The sequence below is a fragment of the Ranitomeya variabilis genome, chromosome 1, assembly GCF_051348905.1.
Source record: "Ranitomeya variabilis isolate aRanVar5 chromosome 1, aRanVar5.hap1, whole genome shotgun sequence".
Classification (NCBI taxonomy): domain Eukaryota; kingdom Metazoa; phylum Chordata; class Amphibia; order Anura; family Dendrobatidae; genus Ranitomeya; species Ranitomeya variabilis.
In genome coordinates this window covers 203433351-203452772 of record NC_135232.1, presented here as the reverse complement: position 1 = coordinate 203452772, position 19422 = coordinate 203433351, and the positions used below count along the sequence as shown (strand labels likewise).

The 19422-nt window shown below is 40.6% G+C and overlaps 1 protein-coding gene across 1 annotated transcript in view; it reads left to right on the top strand.

The window, feature by feature from the left end:
• The window catches only part of HSPB8 (heat shock protein family B (small) member 8), a 73737-nt gene that overhangs the window by 19006 nt on the left and 35309 nt on the right, over positions 1-19422 (top strand). The window contains exon 2 of the mRNA XM_077292095.1: positions 6071-6134. Coding sequence (XP_077148210.1) covers positions 6071-6134 — 64 coding nt within the window. The remainder of the gene's footprint in view (positions 1-6070; positions 6135-19422) is intronic.

Sequence of the window (19422 nt, the reverse complement as noted above, 5' to 3'; positions counted from 1 at the left end):
GCGGGCCCCGTCGCAATTGCGACCCCTGCGACCGCGGTAGTTACGCCCCTGCTTATCACCTTGTTTTAGAAAATGTCTCCATCCTGGTCACCTTGTTGTAGCAATGTCTCCATCCTGGTCACCTTGTTGTTGCAAATGTCCCCATCTTGGTCACCATATGGTAGCAAATGTCCACATCTTGGTCACCTTTGTTGTAGCAATGTCCCCATCCTGGTAACCTTTTTCTAGCAATGTCCTCATACTGGTCACCTTATTCTAGCAATGTCCCCATCCTGGTCACCTTCTCATAGCAAATGCCCCAAATGTTACCGCTCTTCACATACACATAAAAAAATCCTTTTCACTTGACCTTGCTCTCTCAGAAAACAGCGACCTCTTCCTCCTAAACAGCTGGGGCAGCGCATGGCACTGACATCGTAAGCTGCTGCGCCGGGATGTCAATGTCAGCTGCCGGCCTCTGATTGCCCATTGGCTGGTTTTGGTATTCCGATGCAGAGAGATGGTCTCAGCGCCACAATATATTTCAATGGAATGTGCATTGGCGGCCCCTGGACCAGACAATCAAAAGAAATAAAAGCATGAGCTGTTCAGATACAATTGCCTTCCTTAAACCCATGAATCCATTTAGGGTAATGGCTGTAAACATCCCTAAAAATGTCCGACTATTTAAAGACCATAACACAAGACAAAGGCAATTGTCTTTTCATCTTTTCTACACATTTTTGAAAACTGTTACTATTGTATTAAAGTTTATTGTTCTAACTATCTGTACTCTGAATTCTCCTATTTTCAAATATTTATTTGGAGTGATTTTCTTTTTATGAATAATTATACCCACTGCAGTGTTTTCTTTCACAAATGCAATTGGGTTTCTATTTGGTTAATTTTACCTGTCATTATGTCTGACCTATTACAATAGGAACTTCAGTATGATATTGGACATAATTGCACCCACCTGTCTCCAAGAAGTGCCCGACATAACTGCTGAAAACAAAGCATTTTCTAGTTCATATCACTCGCTAAGGCCCCATTCAAATATCAGTGTTTATCAGGCGATGAGACCACAGCTGTTAACATGTTAAATGCTGCTGTCAATCTCTGACAGCAGAATTTAACATGATCGTACCGGAAGCAAACCCCGCCCATCAGAGCCCTTGTCACATGACCGCGGGTCGCCGATGGGTTGGTTGAAGGATACCCCTGTCATTGCGGAAAGCTAGGAGCTCCACCCAGTAGCGCTGAAGCCCTGCTATGTGTAGCACAGGCAATCAGAAAGTTGCAGCTTCAAGTCTCCCATGGAGACTATTGAAGCTAGCAAAAATAAAAAAAAAGAAAGTTTTTAAAAATATTTGAAAAATTAATAAAAAAAATTTAAATCACCACCAATTTGCCCTATTCAAAACAATTATAAAAAGTACACATATTTGGTATCGCCGAATTTAGAATTGCCCGATCTTTCAATATATAAAAATAATTAATCCAATCAGTAAACGACATAACGAGAAAAAAAATCAAAACACCAGAATTAAGTTCTTTTGGTTACCACAAAATTTCATTGAAAATAAAATAAAGGGCGATCAAAAGATCGTATTTACACCAAAATAGTATCAATAAACACGTCAGCTCGACACACAAAAAAACAGCTCTCAATCAGCCCCAGATCACAAAAAGTGGAGACGCTACTATTCTCTGAATTTTTTATTTTTTTTTGCCACTGAAATAAAAAAGAACCTATACATGTTTGGTATCTGTGAACTCACAATAACCTGGGAATCATAATTGAAGGTCAGTTTTAGCATTTAGTGAACATGGTAAAAAAAACAATGGTGGAATTGCACATTTTTTGTTCCCTTTTTCCAGTACGCTATATGGTAAAATCAATGGTGTCGTTCAAAAGTACAACTCGTTCTGCAAAAAACAAGCCTTCACATGGCCATATTGATGGAAAAATAAAAAGTTATGGCTCTGTGAAGAAGGGGAGCAAAAAACTAAAACTCAAATGTATTAACGCAAGGTGGTGAAGGGGTTAAAGGGAACCTACCAGCAATGTTTTCTCCTGACAACAAGATGTAGTGTAAGATAGGGCAGTGTACAACAATGGCAACAATAAATCTTGTTTCAACCAGTTGCAGATACGCAAATTAGGCCGGAGTCAGACTACTCTACAATACGGCCTAGTGCTATGCGATAAAACATTGCATTGCACTCGGACGAATGTTATTCCATGAGGCGATCCAGATCAGCGTTTTTTTCTCAGGCATATTCACTATTTTAAAATGCGCGCGTGTCCAGCCTCCCGTGACGTCACGGCTTGTGATTGGTCGCGTCGCCCATGTGACCGCGACGCGACCAATCACAAGCCAGAACGTAATTTTAAAATCCTGAAGGACCTAAAATTACGTCACGGCTTGCTGTGATTGGTCGCGTCGCGGCCACATGGGCGGCACGCGACCAATCACAAGCCGGGACTTCACGTAAGGAAGGAAAAGCGCGAATTTTATACAAACAACGCTGCCGGTTCCCTCGCTGAGGTCCAGGCTGCGTCGGAGAGGTGAGTATAGCAATATTTTTTTATTTTAATTCTCTCTTTTACACATTTTTACATTAATGTTGTTTCGATACCGATACCCGATACCACAAAAGTATCGGATCTCGGTATCGGAATTCCGATACCCGCAAGTATCGGCCGATACCCGATACTTGCGGTATCGGAATGCTCAACACTACCTGCAACCCATAAAAAAATCCCAGAACACGCCACGGATCAACAATCAGTGGCTAAGGATGGTTTCAAACTTGCATTTGGGTACAGTACGTAGGGCTGCGTACTTCCTCCCTTAAGCTCCGCCTACTTTCCAACTTAATTTCTTAAGCTCCACCTACTTCCGCATGCATTATATGTACCTATCTTTAACATTAGGTATGCAGGGACATGTGTTGTATATGGATGCGTCCGCATGTGGCATTTTGACGTGCCCGCCGAGTGCAAGAAAATGCAACATGTTGCGTTTGGCGGGCACATCAGCGGACATATCCACATACAACACATGTCCCTGCATACCCAATGTTAAAGATAGGTATGCAGGATGACGCAGGACACATGCGGAAGTAGGCGGAGCATAGGCAGAGCTTAAGGGAGGAAGTAAGCAGCCATACACAGGCCAGCCAAACGCAAGTGTGAACCCAGCCTAAGGCTCCCCAAAACATTGAGACAAGACCCAATGCAAAAGAAACCACTCAGTTGTGTTTACGGTTAGCCTGTCACACATGTTTTTTACAAACCAGGACAAACAAGACACCAGCAGGGCCTTTATTTGAAAGATTTGAGGACTAAACGTCTTGTGGAGCCAATGTATGGCCTTTTTTATTAGATTTTTATTCATCTCAGACTATAGAGCCAGTTAATTTAATGGGACGGTACACTGGGAAAATCTGTGAGAAATGTAAAGCCATACGGATGTCATACGGATAAATGGTTGAGAGAAAATAGCTTCATCGCACTGCAAATGCATTACACACAGATTACCATATGGCAGTGAGAATCGGACCAATTTTTTTACGTCTAGTGTGACTCCAGCCTTAGACTGCAAGTGCACCTATGGGTATACCAATGCACTTTTCTCTTTTGGCACAATCCTCTACTGCAGTGTTTCTCAACTCCAGTCCTCAAGACCCCACAACAGGCCATGTTTTCAGGATTTCCTTAGTATTGCATAGGCGATGGAATTAATGCTTGAGCAGGTGATGAAGTTATGACCTGTGCAATACTAAGGAAATCCTGAAAACTTGACCTGTTGTGGGGTCTTGAGGACTGGAGTTGAGAAACACTGCTCTACTGTTTGAATGACAGTGGAAAGAGTCTCTGCTGGTTGACATTACTTCTGCTCCTGGCTCAAAACTCAAACATGTAACACTCTTTGTTTGTCTAGCGCAGTGTTCCCCAACTCCCATCCTCAAGAGCAACCAACAGGTCATGTTTTCAGGATTTCCTTAGTATTGCACAGGTGATAATTGCATCACCTGGACAGGCAAGCATTCAATCACCTGTGCAATACTAAGGAAATCCTGAAAACATGACCTGTTGGTGGCTCTTGAGGACCGGAGTTGGGAAACACTGGTCTAGCGCATATGCACTATGCTACTATGTGCTGTCCAAATCCATAGTCTTATACTGCACATGCGCTGGCCAAAACCAAGAGAAGAGTGTCGCTTGCTCAAGATTTAATTTGGAGGCAGAGTTGACGTACCAAGACTCTGCGCTGTAGGTGCACCTGCAAGATCAGTCTAATGAAAATCTACATTGCAGAGCATGAACTGATGCCACATTTTCATCAATGGTCGACAATCAGTTAATGAATCAAACTACTAGTCCAATGATATCTACTAGACATATGGTGAACATTTCTGACTAGCATGGGCTGCATTATGCTGATGTATTTGATCAGTTTGTTTATTTTTAGATCCTAGGAGAATAATACTATTTGTAAGTATATTCTGACAACTGGAGTGTGAATATCTTCAGAGCTGCAAATGACCCTTCTGACATCTCCAGTAACAGCTGCACTAAAGGGCCATGTGCACGAGAATAAATTAAGGAACAGCTGATAGGGAGGGTTGCAAGAAAGCACAAAGTAACAGCTCGGATCATTTTTATAATTAATATGCATTAAAGAATCTAAGTAGCTTATTGCCATATCATTGACTCTTCCTTGCTACTTTTTAATCCAATTAAAGAAATATGGTTCAAAAGGGTATAGGAAAATAACACAGATAATTTCCAGTAGCGATTGAATCTACTCATAGATTTAATTGCTGGCTCTAAAGTACAAAACATTGACATAAAAATGACTTATGATTAAAAAAAACTTAGCTAAGAAAAGCCTTCCATTTCTCAGAGTTATTTAACATATGCGTAATTAAATATGTTATCAGGTCAGGCAAAAGAACAACCTGAACCGGACATAAAGATATTATTAATTAAAATGTGTAAGTGAAATCAATATTTCCTTGCTACATAGGATTTATGTAATTAATAGGCCACTTGTTCTGTGCTCTCCAGGGGCAAATTTTACATAGGCATATTTTCCTATTTTCTCGTATGCGAAAAGAAAAAACTGATGGGGGATTCCCATTACTAGGCATGTAGATCAGGAGAGCAGACATCTCATTGCGAGGCATGTAGTTCAAAAGAGCAGACTGTCAGTTATTACATGTCTCACACTGGTAACGCCCCCTTTGATTTATAATAAGCTCTGGAGGCAGATTCTCAGGGAGATCTGTGCCTGGCCCATAGATCTTAACAACTCATTTACATAATAAGAAAAAAGTGGATTCTCTTGAATAAAATATCAGATCTTCAACAAATAACCTATATGTATGTAGGAGAGTGATCTTACAGACAGATTCCCTTTAATCTGGGTTACAATACTGGCAGACATAATATGTATTTTGATAGGATATAATCTGTAAGAAAGGAGGAAATACGGGAGCGCTATCTAAGCACAGTATTGAAAGTAATCAATGAAAACAAGGTGATAGAGGTATTGCTCACCTTATAGAGTTGTACAAGCAGGCACAACTCTGGGAGAAGTCAAATCACCAAATGAAGATCCTCGGCGGTGGCTTGCTGCCGGCGTGGTTGCCATAGACAATTCTGTGACCGGTTCCAAAGCACAAAAGGTAGATCAGAGAAAAACTAAACAAGCCAAGTGCGCTTCCTCTTGATGAAAAACGAATATCTGGAGGTGGAAAAAATCCTTTTTAATGTAAAAACTCTAATATCCAGTTTTCCACATTGACACATAAAAATTATTTTAAAAAAGTGAGAAACACAACGCATTTTGGCTATTCAGCTTTCATCAGCTTTCATATGTATTTTCCACAAGCTTCTAATATGTAATATTTCTTATGATAATTCAACATTTACAACATTTGTCATAACTAGCATTTTTTCATGAATTTACAATACATATTGCTACAAGTCTGGCTTCAATTTAGGGAGTTTGTATCTGTACTATACATTGGGTATGGATTTGTATCTTATTGTGTTCTCTGTTGTCTCTAATTCTAGGGACTCATGAGGAACAGCAGAAAGAGGGGGGAATCGTCTCCAAGAACTTTACCAAGAAGATTCAGTAAGTGCTTGTTAGTTGTTACTGCTGATCACAGCTGCTGACCCCAGACTCTTTGTCATTTAGAAAATGCCAGCAATGATCACTATCTGCACGTCGCTAGTTAAAGCTGCAATCGCATTTATTAGGGACAGTAAGCGGGGTGGTAGGAAAACTATACAATAATTAGCATATTATCATTCCATTAACATGCACATTGCCTGTGTGTTAGACAATTGCATGATTAAATACATTTTACTTTTTAATAAAATCACTGGCTTTAGAAGCAGCAGTGATACGAAAGCAGGTTATCAAATGTATCACTTTTAGTCCAGAAACCAATTAGAATGCCATGTAAAGATTATAAACCTACAATAGCTCTATAAGAGCTGCCACTGGCCCTCTTCTGCTCATAGGTTCCTAGTAGCCATGCAATCTGACACGTAATCCCACTCATAAAGGCACTGACTCTGAAAGTATAATGGCAGTAGAGATAATTGCTGTACATGCAAGCGTAAGTTGACACTTGGCTTACTAAAGGTAAACTTGTGCTTTATCTATAGGAAGAATATGCTTATTGATTTCAATGCAAAAAAGAGTTATGCATTTATTCATTTTCATATTCTCTCTCAATAAACGTTAGAAGAGAAGATTTCTAGATAGATTCTCTTGCTCATCATATCTTCAAAGTGGCGTTTTACATATGCTAGGCTTAGCAGAAAGTAAAAATGTATTTTTTTGCTAAGAATGAGAAGAAAAGTCAAGCCTGCAGACAAGACAGCTGTGATAGTTATGAGACTAATGAGCCATGATATTTTCAATATACATACAACTTGTAGATCTTCCTGCAAAAAGACGTAGGCCCCGATTTATCAAAGTTTTCCATCAGTTCTGGTATAAAACACTTTGGAAAGTAACAACATTTTTGCACAGCACAATGTTGAGAGAAAAATTAGCAACCTTAGGCAAGCAGAATAAAATAGTTTGGTGTTTTACTTTCTTTAATTTTGCTTCTCTATTGTGGAGATATTAGAATCAAACTTTGTGACATCTAATGAATTAACTTAAGTCCATGTAAAGGCCCCGTCTCACACAGCGACGCTGCAGCGATACAGACAATGATGCTGATCGCTGCAGCGTCGCTGTGTGGTCGCTGTGTGGTCGCTGGGGAGCTGTCACACAGACAGCTCTCTCCAGCGACCAACGATCAGGGGAACGACTTCGGCATCGTTGAAACTGTAAGTGTTATCAGAGTTTTCACCTGGGGCATGTACCTCTACCCCTGTATGATGCTGACTAATCATAAGCAGGCAGCATTACTCAAAGGAAAAAAGATTATGACCGCACCATAGCTTAGAGCTGATTCCAGTGTATGAAATGTATGACAGAGAGCACTGATCTAACATCTTACATCATTAGAAAGTGTTAGCAGATTAGAGCACAGATGGTTGACATCTTGACATCTTTTGTATAAGGTTCCTGTGGAGGAAGGTGCAGTGCAGCTGAGTTTAGCTGTGTCATATTACAAACCCTTCTCCCTTTCCTATCATGGTCAAGTTTGCCTGTCCACAGATGTATCAGTGTCAAACTTATGTCTAGTAGGTGCAACTTGTAATCGTTCTACTGTGAGAGCAGTGCAGGATGTCATTATATTTCACACATTAGTAGTTGAGAACAGACTGCTTCTTTGTGAGATGTAATGACAGTTCTTATCTTATTGAATAGTGATTATACGTTGCTTGAGCACAGCAGACATAAGTATGATACTGATATACTCAGTAATCAGGAGAGCTGATAAAAGGGTTTGTAATGTGACATAACTAAACTCAGCTGTCCTGCCCCTCCCCCCACACTAACTCATGCAGGAGATCAGAGCTGTATCATTGCATCTCACACACTGAGAAATCTGCTTTAAGCTTTGGAAGGCATATGTTTTTTTCTTTGAGTTTTGCTACCTGCTTATAATTGGTCAGCATCATACAGGGGAAAGAAGTACATGTGAAAACTATAACACTCACTTGGGCTTAAAGGGGTTGTCGGCCTTAGGGTGCTTTCACAATGCATTTTGACACCTGTTAATTCGTCCTTTCAGGGCTTATTTTCAATCAATAGGATTAGGGTGTATTCGCTGAGCGGGCAATAGACTATAATGGTGCTGAAAGAGTGAATGTGTGACAAGAGTTTTGCTAACATGTCATGATTGATATTGTATTCTTTTTAAATTGTGCAAAATTGGAAATTGTTTGCTAAGTATGGCCTCTTAAAGGCATTACAGATTGTGGGATTTAAGGCCTTTAGACCTGCATCAATTATAGTCTTTCTATTATGTTAAAGTAGATCTGTAACCAAATTTCCCAATAAAAAACATCATTACATAAACTTCTTATACCTGATGATGATACTGTACTTACTTTGAAAATTCATTTCACAATATAATAACCCCCAGAGCCCTTCCTCCCAACTACCCAGCCCTCCACCTCCAAAACCAACTTCTCCACCATTACAGAAGATCGACTCTCCACCCTACTCTCAAGATCGCATCTCACCATCTGTGCACTTGACCTGATCCCTTCCCACTTCATCCCAAACCTCGCCACAGTCTGCATCCCAACTCTAACCCATCTCTTCAACCTATCACTAACAACTGGTGTTTTCCCCTCAAGCTTTAAACATGCCTCAATCACACCTATTCTCAAAAAGCCCTCTCTTGACCCATCCTCTGTATCTAGCTATCGCCCTATATCACTTCTCCCCTATGCGTCAAAACTACTTGAACAGTATAGTAAATGACAAGAACAGCACAAAGGTGGATGTGCCGAAGAAATAGGTGCCCAGACCTTGTGATAACTATAGAGTATATACTTGGCACACTCTCGTGGGTCTGATGCAAAAGTGTTTATTACAATACATACAGTATCGCAATATTCGCAAACGTTTCAGTCAACTGTGGACCTTCATCAGTGTTCTCTATATAAGCAAGAGACGGGAAATGATGGGGTCTTTGCCAGCTGATCCGTGGCGGATACCGCGGCTGTCTCCTTTTCCTTAGCCCGATTTACGGCTTGATCGGCTGGTTATAGCCCTCTAACCACAGGATCCCCTGCTCAGGGTATAAATTGATGCAATTCTCTCAGATATTAGGGTCCGGGTCAAAAAACCCCATCATTTCCCATCTCTTGCTTATATAGAGAACACTGATGAAGGTCCACTGTTATGGACTGGTAATTTAGGAGCGACATGCGACTAGCTCTGAGCAGGTGGTAACTATACAGACCGCAGTTCCTGATCTTAACACAACACTAGCAGTAGCCGTGGGATGTTCCTGTCACTCCCTGGACACCTCGTCACAGCCGGACAACTAGCTACCCCTAAAGGTAGAAATAGGAAAGCTATCTTGCCTCAGAGAAAATCCCCAAAGGATAGGACAGCCCCCCACAAATAATGACTGTGAGAGGAGAAGGAAATTACATACTTAGTATGAAACAAGATTTAGCAAAGGAGGCCACTTCTAGCTAGATAGATAGTACAGGAAAGAACACTGTGCGGTCAGTAATAAAAACTAGAAAAAGTCCACCGCAGAGAAATGCAAAAATCTCCACACCTGACTAAAGGTGTGGAGGGCAAAATCTGCTGCCCAGAGCTTCCAGCTTAGCTGAATAGATCCATACTGATAAGCTGGACAAATGAGCAAAACATAGAATGTGCTGAACAATAAAGTCCACAACAAGTGGACTGCAAAAGGACAAGCAAGGACTTATCTTTGCTGAACTGGACAGAGTGTCAGGGAAATCCAAAAGATCAGTGACTCCAAGCAGGAACAATTGACAACTGGCATTGATTGAGGGATAAGACCAGACTAAAATAGCCAAGCCAGAAAGACGATCAGTGGAAGCAGCTGCTGATGCTAAATCCAAGAAGCAGCTATACCACTCAAAACCACAGGAGGGAGCCCAAGAGCAGAATTCACAAAAGTGCTACTTACAACCACCGAAGGGAGCCCAAGAGCGGAATTCACAACAGTCCACAGTTGACCAAAACGTTTGCGAATATTGTGATACTGTATGTATTGTAATAAACACTTTTGCATCAGACCCACGAGAGTGTGCCAAGTATATACTCTATAGTTATCACAAGGTCTGGGCACCTATTTCTCCATACCTAACTGACCGAACATTTAGCGTCTCCCATTCACACACCACCTCCTCACCTCGCCCCCTATCTGTCGGAGTCCCGCAAGGTTCAGTTCTAGGGCCCCTGCTCTTCTCCATTTACACTTTTGGCCTGGGACAGCTCATAGAATCTCACGGTTTTCAGTATCATCTCTATGCTGACGACACACAGATCTACATCTCTGGACCAGACATCACCACCCTATTAACCAGAATCCCACAATATCTGTCCGCTAATTCATCCTTCTTCTCCGCTAGATTTCTAAAAAACAGACTTCATTGTCTTTCCCCCCATCTCACGCGACCCCCCAACGAACCTATCCATTACAGTAAACGGCTGCCCACTCTCCCCAGTCCCACAAGCTCGCTGTCTCGGGGTAATCCTTGACAATGATCTCTCCTTCAAATCCTATATCCAAGCCCTTTCCACTTCCTGCCACCTTCAACTCAAAAATATTTCACATCACCCCTACTCTGGAACTCTCTACCACACTCTCACCTACCATCGAAACCTTCAAAAAGAACCTGAAGACTTACCTCTTCCGGCAAGCCTACAACCTGCAGTAACCACCGATCGACCAAGCCACTGCACGACCAGCTCTATCCTCACCTACTGTATCCTCACCCATCCCTTGTAGATTGTGAGCCCCTGCGGGCAGGGTCCTCTCTCCTCCTGTACCAGTTGTGACTTGTATTGTTCAAGATTATTGTACCTGTTTTTATTATGTATACCCCTCCTCACATGTAAAGCACCATGGAATAAATGGCGATATAATAATAAATAATAATAATAATAATAATAATAATTCTCAAATTAAATTAATCATTTTAATGTTAAGCAGGAAAATTGCCACAAAGGATTATTCATCCATTCTTGAATGGATTTTCAGAGTAAGCATTCGAGCCTCATTAGGTTTACAAGTTCTTTTTAATAATGCAGGTAATTTATATTGTGAATGCTGGTGACAAATCTGAATTAAAAGAAATCTGTCAGCAGATTTTTGCTATTTAATGTAACAGCAGCATGATGTAGGGGCAGTGAGTCAGATTTTAGGTATGTGACACTTATTAAACTGAGTGCTCTAGTTCCAATACAATCAGTATTTTATCAGCAGGACATTATCACTGCCTGACTAGGTCTCACATGCACAGTAGTCAGGGTAATATGTGTAACCCCACCCCCACCGTTGATTAGCAGCTTGCTGACAATGTGCATTGTACACAGTAAGCTGACAATTAGGCGTGTGAGTGGGGTTAGACATAGCTTAGCATTCTGCCCACTGCTACATCTACAGCAGAGTAAACAGGGATTTATCACAACTGCAACAAGCAGCCCTGTAAGTGACACATTGCTGGAATCAGGCTCTCTGATTCGACATTATGCTGCTTTCAGATTCCATAGCAAAAATCCTGTTGACAGATTCCCTTTGCCATTGGGATGATCTGTAGATTTCATTTTGGTGAACTTGTTACATTGTATCAGGCTATGATAAATTTCCTCTTCATCACTTGCTATTAATATGGCTGCAAAATTTCCATCATTGACTTTTGAAGGGATTCATCTTCCTTAGACAAGGTGAAGAGCCTCTGGTCTCACATTCTCTTCTTCTATACGTGCTATTGTAAAGCCTGTGGAAGACCTTTCCAAAAGTCCTTGTATGGATGAAAATGTATCGCAAGAGCTGGCTGCTTGCCATAAACGCTGCTGATTCCCGTCTTCAGCTCGCTGAAAGTTTAAGAAATGTCACAACAGGCACTTGTGATCGTAGTCCAAACGCTGCAGAAAGTTACAATGAGGTGTAAGGCAAACACTTTCTCAGCTTATTTATACACAACGTGCTGGAAGAACAGGAATCGTCTGTTCCCAAAGTTTATCGTGGACTGCTCAGATGATATGGGGCTTTTGTCATACAGTACTAGAGGCTTCTAAGTTTTCCAGCAATATATCCATAGTGTGTAAACCAATAGTCAGACAGGGGATCTGGAAAGATTATCTGAGTGTTTGAGTAATTTAGTTTTTCTGGGGTCTTTTTTCTCTCATTTTCTTGTTACTGTAACATTTTCAGACATCAAAACTTAAAAAACAGCAATTACAGATTTATTGTTGTAATGATCCAGGCGCCCATTGCTGAGAATTTCCAGAGACTGTTATTTTTACTTGTCTCTGGATAATATACAAGTTAAATATTATTTATGCTGAGTATATTAAAAGATGTTTGGGCTTACAAAGAAGGATTATGAAGATCTGAAAAACAGGTTTTGGAGGCAGCGAGGTCAGAGCAAGGTGCGCAAATAATAGAGTCTCTCAATGTAAAGAGATTAGTCAATTAATGAAGGGTGTGGTGAGATTTACTGGGTTTGTATTTCATCTCTGGAGCCAAAACTCCATGGAGATTCTACACGTGGTTATAATCGCTAGTTATGATTATGGTAATCTTTAATGGATTCAGTAGTATGGATTGTAGAAGGTAAAGGGGTTTGTTCGGTACGTTAATATTGTTGGTCAATCTTTAGAATAGGTTATCCATTTTTGGTTAGTGGTACTGCAACACCCAGGAAAGTGGTGGTGTTACACTAAGTAACCCGCAGATAACCTGCCTGTTCCCAGGGACACAGGTGGTCGGAAGGCCTCAGTTTCTGATCTGCACAGCACATCAACTGTAAATTGACTGTAGATGGATACTGCACATCCGTCCCTGTTGATTAGAATAAAGGGCAGATATGCAATACCTGGCTAAATTCACTAATATACAATTGAATACTTAAAGGAAATCTGTCAGTAGGACCCTCCTAAGCCTTTTATATGGGCATGTAGGTCATAAGAAGTTGAATAAAATAATACCTAGATATCTGCGATCCGATCTCTTATCCATGTTTTTCTTATATGTAAATGAGCCATTCAGGACTATAGATCCGGACACTGATCTACATGACAATCTGCCTCCAGAGCTTAATATAAATGAAAGTAGGAGTTACCCGTGTAATGTGCAGTTATCAGTGTGATGTGTAATGGCCGCTCACTGCCCTTGTATGTGTGTGTATGTCTGCGTACTGTGTGTGTATGTCTGTTTACTGTGTGTGCATGTCCGCATACTGTATGTGTATGTCTGCGTACTGTATGTGTATGTCTGCGTACTGTATGTGTGTGCATGTCTGCGTACTGTATGTGTGTGTACGTCTGTGTACTGCGTGTGTATGTCTGTTTACTGTGTGTGCATGTCTGCATACTGTATGTGTATGTCTGCGTACTGTATGTGTGTGGCTGCGTACTGTATGTGTGTGCATGTCTATGTACTGTATATGTGTATGTCTGCATACTGTATGTGTGTGCATGTCTGCATATTGTGTGTGTGTGTGTGCATGTCTCCGTATTGTGTTTGTGTATGTCTGGATATGTGAAGAACGAGGGGGAAGGCTAGGCCTTGTGTAGTACAATATATCTATATTTATCTCCCGTCCCTGTGCATCATGAATCGTGGTATGTGGGCCCACTGAGACTCTTTTGCCCGGGGCCCACAAAAACCTGGAGCTGGCCCTGTGTGTTAGTTTCATGTTTCACACTAGTAACGCCTCCTTTTATTTAAAACAAGCCATGGAGGCAGATTCTCATGCAGATCAATGTCGGGTCCATAGTCCTGAACAACTCACTTACATATTAAAAAAAAGGGGATTTCTCTGAAATAAGACATCTGATCGCAGATATAAAGGAGTTCATTTTTTTATTTCACGGATCCGTACATTCCTAAACCAAGAATCTGCAAAAACCCTAGTCCATGCCCTCATTATCTCTCGCCTTGACTACTGCAACCTCCTGCTCTGTGGCCTCCCCTCTAACACTCTCGCACCCCTCCAATCTATTCTAAACTCTGCTGCCCAACTAATCCACCTGTCCCCCCGCTATTCCCCGGCCTCTCCTCTCTGTCAATCCCTTCACTGGCTCCCCATTACCCAGAGACTCCAGTACAAAACCCTAACCATGACATACAAAGCCGTCCACAACCTGTCTCCTCCATACATCTGTGACCTCATCTCCCGGTACTTACCTGCACGCAACCTCCGATCCTCACAAGATCTCCTTCTCTACTCCCCTCTTATCTCCTCTTCCCACAATCGCAAACAAGATTTCTCTCGCGCATCACCCCTACTCTGGAACTCTCTACCACAACATATTAGACTCTCGCCTACCATCAAAACCTTCAAAAAGAACCTGAAGACCCACGTCTTCTGACATGCCTACAACCTGCAGTAATCGCCGATCGACCGAACCACTGCACAACCAGCTCTACCCTCACCAATTGTATCCTCACCCATCCCTTGTAGATTGTGAGCCCTCGCGGGAAGGGTCCTCTCTCATCCTGTACCAGTTGTGACTTGTACTGTGTAAAATTACTGGTCTTGTTTTTATTATGTATACCCCTCCTCACATGTAAAGCACCATGGAATAAATGGCGCTACAATAATAAATAATAATAATAATAATGCCGCTCCCTATGAACTGCATGCCCAAATAGATGGCTTAGGAGGCTTGATCCTACTGACAGATCCCCTTAATAAACCAAAACATTTTATATAAAAGTAGAGCATTTCTTTTTTATGGTCTTATATAAGGACTGAAAAATCTTGAATTTACTCGCATTACATGACTGATGTTAAAAATTGAATTTTTTAACCCCTTCACGACATGCACCATACTAGTATGGTGCATGTCGTGTCTCCCCCTTTGATGTGGGCTCCGACGCTGAGCCTACATCAAAGCCGCGACATGTCAGCTGTTTTGTACAGCTGACATGTGCCCGCAATAGTGGCGGATGGAATCGCGATCCACCTGCAGCTATTAACTAGTTAAATGCCGCTGTCAAACGCTGACAACCGCATTTAACTAGCGCTTCTGGCCATCAGGCGGGAAATGCGATCATCGCTGACCCCCATCACGTGCTCGGGGGTCAGCGATGTGTCGGCATGACAACCAGAGGTGTCCTTGAGACCTCTATGGTTGTTGATGCTGGATTTCTGTGAACGCCACCCTGTGGTCGGAGCTCATAGCAATGCAGGAATTCAGCTACATAGGAGCGATCTGAGCATTCCTTCTATGTAGCAGAGCCGATCAGGCTATGCCAGCTTCTAGCCTCCCATGGAGGCTATTAAAGCATGGCAAAAGTAAAAAAAAAATGTTTAAAAAAAAATATGAACAAAATAAAAAAAAATAAAAGTTTAAATCACCCCCCTTTCATCCCATTCAAAATAAAACAATAAAAAAAATCAAACATACACATATTTGCTATCGCCGAGTTCATTATCGCCCGATCTATCAATAAAAAAAATTAACCTGATCGCTAAACGGCGTGGTGAGAACAAAATTCAAAACGCTAAAATTACGCTTTTTTGGTCGCTGCAACATTACATTAAAATGCAATAACGGGCGATCAAAAAAACGTGTCTGCACCAACATGGTATCATTAAAAATGTCAGCTTGGCACGCAAAAAATAAGCCCTCACCCTACCCGAGATCCCGAAAAATGGAAACGCTACTTGTATCGGAAAATTGCGCAATTTTTTATATATTTTTTTAGCAAAGTTTGGAAATCTTTTTTACCACTTAGATAAAAAAAAACCTAGACATGTTTGGCGTCTATGAACTTGTAATGACCTGGAGAATCACATTGGCATTTAGTGAACCTAGCAAAAAAGCCAAACAAAAAACAAGTGTGGGATTGCACTTTTTTTGCAATTTCACCACAATTGGATTTTTTTTCCTGTTTTCTAGTACAAGACACGGTAAAACCAATGGTGTCGTTCAAAAGTACAACTCGTCCCGCAAAAATGTGATGTGATAGGCCTGCCTAAATATATGTAAATATATGTATATTTAGAACATGCTACAGTACCCTTATTGACTGACATAGAACTGATACAGGATGAGAAAAGTCTTGAAGGTGAAAATGGGAGATGTGAATTATGAACAATGTACATCTTAGATGATTAGCAGAACAGAGAGCATGGGTAGGGTGGTAGATGTAGTAAAGGAAAAAGATGTACTGTGGAGAGCTTTGTGAATGTAATAAGCGTTTTATGTATTCTGTAGTTGATGGCCAACCAGTGTAATTGCTGGAACAGGGTGAAAGCATTTATATATATATATATATATATATATATATATATATATATATATATATATATATATATATATATATATATATATATATATATATATATATATACATATATATATATATATATGCTTCAAATGTGTGCCTATAAAACTGTGTGAAAAAGACATAACTGACTGTATTTAGTATTGAAAACATTACTTATATCTAAAAAACAGAGTGCTAACCTATAATTAACGTCAGCCATGTGTTCATGGGTATCTGGCAATAAGGTTGATTGCTGTTGCCTCGATAGCTGGCTCAGATCTATGTTTCCCTGTCCAGCACACCACTAATGAGGAGGGCAATCTGCCCTCATTATTAGCTGCTCCTGCACCACTGGCCTGGGCCCTCTCCACCATTAGGCCACTGTGCAGCTGCACCAGCTACACTGGCGGTATGTCCGCACCTGACTGACAACATTCATACAATGCAGGCATTAAATATACATTTTGAATTATGCAAGCAAAAGAAACAAAATCATGCTTGTTCGTGCACTGACTATACCATATGATGTTCCAGTCCATCTTACAGAAAATAGTGTACTTTTATTCTGCACGCAGTTCGTGAGCAGCCACACTGCTCTGTCTAAAGAGCGCTCACACTGTCATGCCCACACAGCACAGTTTCTGAACCTACTCTGTATACCTACAGTACATCTATCTATGTGTAGATCACAATTTATCAAAGTGTGTCTGCCAGATTTCTGGTATAAAATATTTTGAAAAGTTGCAAAACTTTTAACATTAACATTGATCAAAATCCCGGCCAAATCCATCAAAGTCAGCAGTGCATTGGCAGAATGGGGCTTGATGAAGTCTGTCCAAAAAGTTCTTCAAAAGTTACACCGTTTTTGTGTCATAACCTCCAGTGTATCTTATGAAAACATCAGTCTTAATGATAGTGCTCTATTAATGTGTATCTGTGAAAAAAAGGAACGGTGTTGCTGATTGGTCCATCAGCTATCTCTTCCGACTCCCCAATACACATGACTGTTCAGTTTGGCTGAATGTTCATTTGTTTTCAAAGGGGAGAGTGGAGAAGGCTGCTGCCAGACAGCTCTGGCTGCGGCTTATCACTTGAATAACAAAGGCAACTGCTGAATTCTTACAATCTGTTGGGGGAAAGTCAGGAAACCCCAATGCACATTGGGTGGTTGGCTGTTCCCATCAATATCAGTGGTTCTGACAACTTTAGTCCAATGTATATGGTGACCTTGACTACCAGAACACTTATATGGACACATAGGAGAAGTGATTGTCTTTCACTGTATAAAACTTCACGAAAAACTTGAACTTTTATAGACAATGTATATTACATGTTCACGTCATTGTATAAATAGTTGTATACACCAAGAATAAGAGCAAGAGCTGTCATCTGTATATCAAAACCACTCCTAATCCTCAGATGTTCGTGCAATATAATTGATAGGCTAATTAGCATACCCACCCAAATTCTCTAATGTAATCAAGTTGCTTATTAATAATTCAATTTTTGATATGTTCGATAATTACTTGTCACCTGTGACAAACAGTTGGGTGAGTCTTTAAATGTTATATATTTTTGTGACCTTCATTTTTACAAAAGTTTATAGTTTGGGAATTTAGTTTTTCTATTCCATGCTATTTCTGGAAAAAGAATAGACAGCAATCACTCTAAGTGCATGTCCAACCTCTAACATTTTCTTCTTTTTAGCCTAATTATGTCCAGAATTCTGTGCTGACTGATTTGCTAATATATTATTTAAAGCGTTTGAAGCTCTGTTTTTCTCTTATTGACCTCCAAATCTTCAGCATAGATAATGATACATTTCTGGTTACCTGCAGTGGCTGCTCGCAGGAGACTAGGAGATTATTCCAGTTTTATTGTAAGCACAGTATATATGCAGCATGTAGTAGGCTCCTAGACTTATTTTAGAAGATGCAGCCAAAACTTTAACAATTAACTCTAAACAGAGAACATGAAGCTCCATAAAAAAAAAGAAATACGGTAGAAAAACGAAATGGACATACAAATCAGCTCTGTATTTTGGCCCCAATTCATTGAACAAATTTCACCTAAATTACGGCATAAATCACTTTGAACTGTTGCAAAATTTTTGTTTAATTTGTAGCAATAGGAACAATTTGCAATTTGTAGATATTACCCAGGGTATGTGCACATGACGTCTTAGTTCGTCCGGTGGAGCTGCCATGTTTTAGCGGCTTCATGAAAAGCATGCTGTCTACTTACAGAAGTGTCTCTACGGCATCTTTGCAGTAACTTTTGTGGTGGCTCTGCTGCCAGGATCTTTTTCTCTATATTTTACACTCTACTAGCGACAAGCGATCAACTGGCTACTGGAAGCAACCCAAAGATTGAGGGTGCTACTTCTTTTAACTGCTTTCGGACAATGAAGTGAGTAAAACAAGTAGCAAAAGTTGGAACAAGTACACAGCAGTATCGCTTTGACATTGCTGTGCATTATGTTCATTTTTGTGTGGAAGTCTTGTAGTGCTTTTTCAGGTGTATTTCTGATGGAATCATCTTGAAAAAAATGTCTTCTGCACATTCTCTAAGAAATGTATGTGTACACCAGATAATAAGGAGGTCCAATAACAATAATGTTTGGCATGACATGTCCTTTCTTATAGGGATGGTCTCATGGTCATCAATGGTTACAATTGTAGAGTGCTTATAAATACAAGAAAATTGTGTCCTACTAAAAAATCTATTCTCAAGAACATTGGGATTTTTAATTCTATAATTTACTGCTTGTGCCTGGCTTACTGGATACCTCAGAATGGGTGGTTTGCTTGGCAATGAGCGTGTACATGCAAGATGTTTGCTATACAGCTTTCAAGTACCTCTCTGAAGCTGGCCAGTTCAGTGGATCCAGCTAGCTTCAGTATACTTGTCAGGGTCATACATAGAAATGGTGGGGCCTTAGACATAAAAATTGTGGGGCCTTATAGGAGAAGTTTTAATTGAGCTTCCCCCTCAAAAAGAACTTAATAT